Source organism: Galeopterus variegatus, unplaced genomic scaffold (genome assembly GCF_000696425.1).
Source record: "Galeopterus variegatus unplaced genomic scaffold, G_variegatus-3.0.2 Scaffold2445, whole genome shotgun sequence".
Lineage (NCBI taxonomy): Eukaryota > Metazoa > Chordata > Mammalia > Dermoptera > Cynocephalidae > Galeopterus > Galeopterus variegatus.
In genome coordinates, this window is record NW_007728556.1 from 250,986 (window position 1) to 261,369 (window position 10,384).

At 39.0% G+C, this 10,384-nt stretch overlaps 1 protein-coding gene across 1 annotated transcript in view; it reads left to right on the forward strand.

Annotated features, from left to right (window-relative positions):
* Positions 1-1,233, forward strand: part of TMC1 (transmembrane channel-like 1) — a gene marked incomplete at its 5' end in the record, with an annotated part of 129,350 nt that extends 128,117 nt beyond the window's left edge. The window contains 1 exon segment of the mRNA XM_008581725.1: positions 1,211-1,233. Within this exon segment, the coding sequence (XP_008579947.1) occupies positions 1,211-1,233 (23 nt within the window).
* Between the last annotated feature and the right edge of the window lie 9,151 nt (positions 1,234-10,384).

Sequence of the window (10,384 nt, forward strand, 5' to 3'; positions counted from 1 at the left end):
TACCCCCCACCGCCCACCAAATATCTTGACTATCATGTTTGGGAGGAGGCAAAAGTTCAGTCCAAAGCATTTACTGCCACAGCCTAGACAAACTCCATCTTGCCTACACAGGAGGGGCAATGGTTTTATCTCTACCTTAGCTCTGTTCATTCCATAGTGCTTACCTGGGCTATTGTGTTGAGATGGAGTCTGGGATGGAGTCCGCCCTAGTGGGAATCAATTAGCATGATTTAGTTGTGGACGATGAGGGGGTGGAAGCATGTACATGACACATACTGGCAATGTGTTGCTATAACAGAAATACCTGAGACTGGATAATTTTTAAAGAACAGAGGTTTATTTGGCTTACGATTCTGGGACAGCTGCATCTGGCATGGGCCTCAGGCTGCTTCTACTCATGGTAGAAAGTGGCAGGGAGCCAGCGGGTACAAGGAGATCACATGGTGAGAGGAAGCAAGAGAGAGAGAGAGAGGATGTGCCAGGGTCCTAGAAACAACCAGCTCTCAGGGGAGCTAATAGAGCGAGAACTCACTCACTAGCCCCCCTCCCCCAGGGAGAGCACTAATCCATTCATGAGGGATCCGCCCCCATGACTCAATCAGTTTCCAACACTGCCACATTGGGGATCAGACTTCCGCATGAGTTTTGATGGGGACAACACATCCCAACTCCATCATCACACATACTGGCATTGCTTTTGTATCATTTAACATTATCAAATGAGTGCTTAAAATGGGAAGTAGAAAATTCTGAGTTCTAAGATCTGAATTCCAGTGAAGGCTTATTGTTATCTTTATTGTTCTCAATAATGATACAATGCTGTAGTATGCTATTTATCAGATATTTTCCCATATGTGTACAGCCACTCAGTAAGTACATGCTGAATATCTACTGCACAGTGAGGAATTGTCTTATTGGAAAAACTTGAAAGGAATGAATTTCTACATTAACTACATAAGTGGTCATGAATAAGTGTTACAAAAGAAAGCAGAACTTCCATTTTCCTTTCTTTAGAATTGGTGAGGACTTTGTAAAATAAGAGATACAGAAATATTTTGAGTGTAGCAATGCTAAATATTATGGCAACATGGAGCACATTTGGAAGATATGATTTCAGGCCACCACTGAGCACCCTGAAAGCTAAATTTTCATTTGCTTCTTCCTCATTTTTTTTCTCTCTCTCTCTCTTTTTTTTTCTCTTTTGAAACAGCTGCAGCTGCTGGTGGCAAGTAGCTTCCACAGATATCCTGGGACCCAGGAGTACTCCTGTCTTGCTGTTTAAAATTGATGCTTTATGCGAAGGCCCAGAGAATGAGCATGCGTGGTTGCTCCTTCCTTGTTCACCCCGATAAATCATCAAGGTCATGGTGCTCAATCCTGGGCATCATCAGTCCTACTTGGGCAAGAACGATCTCCACCTTATTCCAATGTAGGGATTTGTTCCTACTCTACCACTTTCTCCCCTGCCCCATTTCCCTGACATTTTTCCTAATAAATTAAGTATAAAAGTTGAGTGTGATCCAGCAATGAAGATAACTGGTTTAGTTGGCGGGTTAAAAATAAAATTGTTCATATGGACTCTCATTTTGTACGTTTCCTCTGCCTTAGTGTTCTTGAACTGGGAGCAGAAATACTTCACCTATTTTTTCTCTGAATTCAAAATTATCTGCACTAAGTACTCATTGTAACCATTCACTAACTCACTTTTTGAAATCAACACCTTGTTTTCTTTTTTTCTACCTATTTCCCTACCCACAGCCTCCACGAAATACACACAAGACCTTTTTATTCAGTATGAAAAGGATAGGTGTTTTAGAAGAAAAATCCTAAGTGAATTAGGGGTCTGATTAGCATTGGGTTGAAAGTCTCTGATCTAGTGGAAGTACATGGGTCTTAGACAACCGAACTCTTTATGAATTAAAAAAAAAAAAAAGACACCATAAGGGACTGGTGTTCCATCACAGTCTGTTCATTTCACCTATAATGATCACAACTCCTGAGTTTAGATTCTAGTATTCTATAGGTTGTCTTTATTTTTTCGTTAAGGTTATGAAAACACACTTTTATGGGGGTTTTCATTTATAGATGTGTTTAAGCATTATTGCTTATTTAAAATTTGAATTGACTTTGAATAGTAACACTAATGCCCTCTTGCTGTGTGACTTCAATTTCATCTCCTAACTCACAGCATCCCTTTCCAGAGCTGAACCAATTTGCCTGCAATTTCCTGCAGTGGACTTGCTGATTTTTATTGCACTGTCTCAGAGTTTCTCTTTCTTTTCAATCTTCTACTGGCCATAGAAAGATTGTGTTGTTCGCCAACCAATTTTAGACTTACTTCCTCTGGTCAATGTTTTTCAAATTAGCTTCCATTCCCAATGAATATCCCCAGAGTCTATTATTTATATTGATTTTCATATAATTTGCAATGGTTCTTTATTGTTTCTTGTATGCATGGCTTATCTTTTCTATCCAGATTGTAAGCTCCTTATGAGCAGGGATCATATCTTTTAACTCTTTTGTATGCCTAGTATAGTGCTGTGCACAGGTAGGCACTGAATAAATGCTTGTTAATTAAATTGAATCAATTTAACTTACAGCAGTCGCATTATGAAACAAAAACTTCTATTATCTGCATGAAAAATGTTTCTATGGCATAAGAAATGAATTATCTGTTGATAGGCTGAGTTTATTATCTCATTAGATTATAATGCAGATGAGTGAATAAAGCTACTGTTTATTTCTACTTGGGTCATTTTCACTCTGTGTGGTAATAAGATTAGAGAATTAATTTATTGTGTTGACAATTTTCAATGTGATGGTTCATAAATCCCCTTGCTCTTGACCTAATTTATAAGGATGACAAGAGATGACAAACTGTTCCCCAAAACAGTCATGTCCTAAAGGCAAAGTACTTTTAGAACAAATATTAATGTTGTAAACATTCAGACATGATGAGCCAAGTTTTAATGTTTCCACACATTAATAAATAGGATTTTTGTAGCATCTTTTTAGTTTCCATAGTGCTGTTGAAAATATTTCCAGATTAGGATAAAGATGGCTGGCTTCTGATCAAGATGGTGGAATAGATGGTCTTCGGCATCTCTCTCTCCCAGAAATCACCAATTTACAACTATTAAAAAGCAGCTACAGCCACGCTGGGGCCACTAGAGCTCAGGGGAAGAGGAGGAGAGACCTATGGAGTGCATGAAGGCAGGAGAAGCCACGATGAGAGAAAGAAAGGATTGCTCCCATCATTTTGAATCCTGGCCACTTGAAGGCTGCAGCTGGTGAGTGCACGGAGCAGGAGCTGGCAAAAGCCACTCCTGTGCCATTCAGATGAAGTTGCTTGGAGTCAGCAGATGAGAAGAGGGCATTGGTGGCCCTCAGGTCAGCAAGACCACTAACAGGGTTCCCATGAACCCACATAGGACCAAGGAGCCACAACAACTGAAAAAAAAAAATACTCAGAGGCCGGTGAGTCATCACAGGGACCAATGCATGGTCCATCCTATGGGCAGCATTTAGAGTGCGGGTGATGGGGGAGAAGGGCCCACAGGGAGAACATTGGGACATAGCATGGACAGCTGATCTGCCCGCCAATCAGCAAAGGCCCACTCTGTGTAGACTGGTCAGGAATATAGAACTGCAGGGGAGCAGTTTGCTGAAAAGACTGAGATCCAGGCCAGAGTTTCCACACAGCCCAGGTGTACCAGATCTCACAAGACGGGAAGTACCAACAAAGTCAACCATTAAACTTGAGCTGCACAACAAGCCTTCCCCAGGGAATCAGCAGCAAAGCAGCAATTTAGCTCAAACACAGGGTTCAAGTGCTGGTACCCATAGGAAATTCCCACATTTCAGAAGTAAGCAAAGGACAACAAATTAGTTCCAGTGAGGAGTTTAAGTGGTGAGAACAGCAAATGATCCCACACAGAACTGAAAGAAAAACAAAATACCCACAGACCAGAGACAAAGTTTAATATTAACTAGTAAAGGTCTCACTTTACCAATGATCACCTATAAAACCTAGAAGGACTGGAAGCTCCTGGGGCCCCCAATCCAGGGAGGGGAGAGGGCCGAGGGCCACAACCATGCCACCTGACACCCAGGACCAGCACAGTGACAATCACCGAGCCACCACAGGAAGCCTCCTGGGCTTCTGAGCTGGATCAATAGGGGGTTGAGGGCTTTTGCCACACCCCCTTGACATCTGCATTCAGCCCAGCAGTGACCAAGCCACCACTGGAAGACCCCTAATCTCCCCTGCAGGAATAAGGGGGCTTCCACAGGCCTCAGTCATGCCTCCCCTTCTTCCTCCTTCTCCCATCCTATTTCCTTCTTCCTTCCCATCTCCCCTTCCACCCAACTGCTCTGCAACAACATCTTAGAATGTAAAAACAGTTGGAGCCATGGACCCACCCCTCCTCCCACAACCAGACAAGGAGCATGCCAAAAACACCACTTCCATGTGACCACAGCCACCACAATAGCCGTGGCTGCAACCACCATGCAGATGACCTGCCAGCCACTTGAGTGCATTGACACAAGGAGAGTCACCAGCAGAGTCCAAAGAAAGGAAGAGGATGTCTCACTCCACAAAGCCCTTTCCAGAGTGATAAAAGAGGCATCTACTCTACAATAATAGTGGGTGACCTCAACCCACCTCTCTCAGCACTGGACAGGTCATCTAGGCAACATATCAATAGAGTAGCTGTTACTCTTTCAGAAGGAGAGAAGAAATCTAGGGTTATCAGTAGTGGGAGGGGGGAGTGAGAGGAGGATGGGGAAAGATTGGACAAGGGACATAAAGAATAAGGACAATTTGTAATAATGTATATGCTAATAATATTGATTTGATCAGCATATGTCAATGTTGAACCCCCAAAATGTGTATAATCAGTTATGATTCAATAAAAATATTAATTTTAAGAAAACAAATGGCTAATTCCAATCCCCCCACCAAAAAAGAAAATATTTCCGTGTAACTAACTATATGTACAAGCATCTGAGACTGTGAATGCTACTTCCACAGCTATTTTATGACCCTTCAGAGAATAGCCTTGTGCTAGGATGATCTGATTGCTGTGGTTTATTTCTATATTTTTAGAAGGAAAATTTAGAAGGCAAACAAACAAACAAAAATCTAGACTGCACTTTTTATTCTTTCTGAGAGGAATAAAAAAGCTCTGACAAATATGTGCAAAAACTAAATTTACTTATTCATTGCAACAAATTTGGAAATTTTTGATAGAATAAAAATGCAAGAGAAACCCCACAATTCCATCACCCAGAATAACTTCTGTTAACATTTTAGTGTATTTTTTTTCAGATCCATAATCACACACACAGTAAAATAGTTTAGATCATAAGATATATGTAGTTTCATCCTACTTTTTCATTTAATATTTTCCTATGTTATTAAAATTACTTCAGGAATTTTTTAATGGCTGTAAAATATTCCAGAAGATGAATATAGCATAGTTTATTTTATTGTTATACATTTAAATTGATTATTTTAAAATTAGATATTAACTTTAAATTTGGTTCCTTTTAGAACACAGTTTTGTGTAAAAGCATTAGTTAGTATAGACTTTTAAATCAATATATACATGTTTCAAGGCAGTTTTGGTCAATTTATTGATACTATTATACTTTTTTCTATTAGGAATGTGTTTCCTATTTCATAGCAATTAGCCTTGAAGTCACTAATTTTTTTCTCTTGATACTGTTTTATTCATGGCTACATAAAAGCTCTTTTCAGAAACTATCTTATTTTTTAAGGAGATTTAAGTTTTAGAAAAATACTTAAAATCGTGTTTTTGGGAAGCTAAATCTCATTTGGACCAGAGCAAGTATCATCTACATTCGATAACCAATCCAAGTACCACCTGCAAAACTGACATTTTTTTTCTATTTTATTTGATTTGTGAATACTTTGGACTTAGTTATATTTATGTTTTGATTTTGTTATTAAAAATAACTGGTCCAAAATTATTTCTCCAAATCAAAGAAAACAGGTAGAGTCCTGATATTTTACTGGAAGTTTAATTTTTGTATTGCTGCTATTCATGAAGGCCATGTTTTTCAGGTTACTATCATGATTCAAAAAGAAAAGCCAAGAATGTATGGCTTAGGCATCCTATCCATCACTGATGGGATATCAGTCAAATTCCTCCTGGATAACTCACTTTGCATAATATATAAACCAATAGAAACTCTCTAAATTCAAATGGAGTCATAGAATTATCCACAATGTAGCAAACTAGTAATTGGTCATTTTCAAGTGGATCATGACATATCCAAATGTATCCAGCTTGAATTCAGAGCATGATTTAGGCTCTGAAAGCCCTAACCAAACATCTAGAGATTTGGCTAAGAATTTTAAGGGAAAAATACCATCATAAAAGCAGATTGGAATATCAATGTTCCCTATAAGATTAAAATTGTATTTCTCCAGAAATCTTCTGAGAATAACTTATCAAATTCATCAATTACTTCCTCACCACCATACCCATTACTGAAGAATAGTTAAGAGCACTGGATCAAAGGGTCTAGACAGTATAAGACCAAATTTCTATAGTCCATCTTCTGAGTTAACTTTCCTTTGTCAAATAAAAATATTCTGCAACAGCCAACACATTACATTTAAGGGAGTGATGAGGATAAACTGGACAGAGAATTAAGAGATTATTTACTGCCTCAGACAGGAAAATGTATTCACCAATTTGCCAAATACTTACTAGGAGCTGTTTTGGATGCTTGATCTTCAAAGTAAAATCAAAGTTCTAAATTTATGATCTCCATTAAGATAGAATATAATTGTGCTTCTTTTACATAGAAATGGAGGCAGGCACAAATTAGGTGACCGACCCATTGCGGTAGGTAAAAACACCATGGACAAGAAATTGGAGGGTCCTGGAGTTACTTTTCAGCTCAGATCCTGGAGAGGAGGAAACGTTTGTACTCCACAGAAGGGACTACTGCACGAGGCTATGGTTTGAATATCCCCCCAAGCTCATTTGGGAGCTTGACTCCCAATGTGGCACTGTTCAATGGTGGGGCCTTTAAGAGGTAATTGGATTGTGAAGACTATGCTGTCATGAATGGATTAATCCACTCATGGAGTAATGGGTTAGCGGTTTAATGGGTTATCAAGGGTGTGGACTGGCGCTTTATAAGAAGAGCGAGTAAGCATGTTAACAAGGGCTCATGTGATTATCTGCATCACCACGGGACTCTGTAGAGAGCTCCCACCAAGAAGGCCTTTACCACATGTGCCCTCTGGACCTTGTACTTCCCAGCCTCCAAACTGTAAGAAATAAATTTCATTTTCTTATAAATTACCCAGTTTCAGGTATTCTGTTATAAGCAATAGAAAATAGACTAATATAATGGGAATGTTAATGCTCATTTAAAGGAGGTAAAAATGAACAATAAGAAATAAATTTCATTTTCTTATAAATTACCCAGTTTCAGGTATTCTGTTATAAGCAATAGAAAATAGACTAATATAATGGGAATGTTAATGCTCATTTAAAGGAGGTAAAAATGAACAAATGTTATGTGAATTTCAGGAAATTACTCAACCTCTCAAAACCTTGTTTTTCATCTCTAAAAATGGGGATAACAACAGTCCTACTTCATAAAGTTTTTATCTGGAATTAAATTAGATACTAGAACTGTGCCTGGCATGTAGTTAGTGCTCAGTTATAATCATGGTTGTCACCCTTGTTCTGATGGAGTTCTAAATATTTGCAGCTGTGGTATAATTAATTTATCAGCCATACATATAAACTCTGTGCAGTAATTGAGAACACCACTCAAATGAGAATTAGCCAGAGCTTGATTATGATTTTTATAGGAATGAACACTGCAAATATGTGTATCATGGTGCTCCGCAACATCTAATTTAAAACAAAACAATATTAACCTTAAACCAATAAACTTACATGCATGCTAACATCAGACGTCTCCTTCTGAAAAAATAATCTTGCTTTGTTGATTCTCTAACTAGTTACTTGCTCTACCATGTAATCCATCCACGGAATTAACAATATTTAATGATGATATTCCTATAAATTAAAATGTAAGGCTCTATAGCCATGGTTAGCATCTAGTAGGAATTATATAAGTGAGCTAAATGCATAAGAACTGTGAGTCAAGAGAAGCAAAATGTCTCACTGAATTGAGCACTAAAATCCCCTGATTTTTTTTCTTTTGGGATCAAACTTTTTTTCCCATATGAAAATAGCTCAGATTTATAATATAAGTAAATGGGGAAAATGGATTCAGCACAAATTTTTAGAAATGAATCTATGTGTTAAGGCAGGTCAAACTGAATGACATTAAGAGAAATTTAGGTGATGGCATAGGGTTATGCATGGTATGAGGATAATCCTGAAAAACAGGTAGAGTAACAGGTCTGAAGAGCAAGGCACTTGGGTAACTGACCTCGGAATTAACAAACACCTGCGTGGTGGAATTCGGTATTGCAGGAACGACTATGGAATAGCTCGTTGGTAAATGAAAATGAGCCTGCTGCAAAGGGAGCCACGGGCTAGAATTACAGCTATTCACAGGGTGTATTAGTCCATTTCTGTTGCTTATAACAAAATACCTAGAACTGGGTACTTTGTAAGAAGATGAAATTTATTGCTTACAAAACTGCTTACAGTTTGGGAGTCTGGGAAGTCCAAAGTCCAAGGAACATACTGGCAATGGTATTCTTTGGTGGTGGCTTTACAGCAATGCAGGAGTCTCATATGGCAGAAAATGGCAGAGCAGAAAGAGAGAGACTCTCACATGCTCTCCTTTTAAAGCTCTCAGAACCGTGCCCATGACCACCATTATTAATCCATTGATTAGGCATGGTCCTCAGAATCTAATCACGTCCTCAGGACCCTGCCCTTCAATTACCGTAATAGGATTTCCCACCCTCCATAGTTACAGCGGGGATTAAGCTTCAATGCATAAAACTTGGGGGACACAATTCAATCCATATCACAGGGGAACATGGAATGATTCCATGGGAAATGTTTGTCTCTGTTATTTGTTGGAACAACAAATAAGACCCTATGGAAATAGCCTTTATCACAGAAAAGGATCCATGTATCTTAACTCAGTAGATTACTAGGTCACTGTGGTGGCTGAGTGGGGGGCTGAAGGAGCATTGCTTGAGAATCACAGCTAAGGTTTGAGTTCCATTTCTGTTCCTGGCTGAAAGTCGTACTCACTAGCTGTCTTTGTTTTAGTACCAAGTACTCCTGGTTGTACCTGATAAAACCTTTTGGGAGTGTCTTAGAATCATGTTCAGGGCCAGACTGACCACTTTAAAGTGTTTTCCATTGGCCAGTTTACAGCCCAGCAAAGCTAATTAATACCTCCTTGATTCCTCTTGATCCCTCTTTGCTTTCTTCCTTGGTAATATCAGCTGGATTTCCATGACTCTCACTCAGTCTCTCTTTTCTAATATTGATGGCAATAACATATGAGACTGTATAAAGCCACCCAGTCTTCAGTATAAGTTAAAAACACTACCCATAAGGCACGAACACATTTGTGAGACAGTGCCAGGTACTATACTAGGCTCTGGAACCCAGCATTGAACACAACAGATATCTTTCCATCAGGAGAATAAAGACAATAAGCCATTATAAAAATAAATGAACTGAACAAATGCACGAGTAAATTTTTTTTAAAAAACAGTTTTTGCTACTGAAAATGGCTAAGAAAAAGGTAAAATAAGGTCATTGTGACGGAGTGGCTGGGAGAGCTGCTTCAGCAAGGTGATGTAGTATGCTTGTTTGAGAATGTGATTTGGGAGTTGACACATTGCTGATGAGAAAAGGACAACCAGAGGGGGACTTCTTTGAATTTTTTAATTACTTAAGACCCTATGGGGAGTAGGAAGGACCTCATAAAAAGGGATAGAATTATGCAAACCAGATAGTTGGGAGTTTAACTCTAATTTGCTTGTTTTAGAGAAATAAACATCACTTAAAAAAAAAAAAGGGTTGGTAGAGACTAATCCATATGTACTGTACATACAAGCAGGATTGATGAGTACAGTGGCCCAGATGGGAAGTGACAAAGCTGGGAACCAGAAGAGTTCTTCCTTCCATATTTTGTGCTTTCTCAATTAATTGGAGCCTTTTTGCTGTGCACGGCTTGCTTTAACAGGGGTCACAAACCAAGATGCCAACACAGTCCAGAGAGTAATACAGTAAGTGAAGTTGTCTACTGGGGACAGTAATGAAATGTAGACAACACATCCTATCTTCAGGGGACATTAGCTATTCAGTTCCAGCTAGTGACTGCACACCTAGGGCAACCAGACCTTCTGATTTTTAGAGAGAAGCTGGAAACCTGGATTTTCATGTCA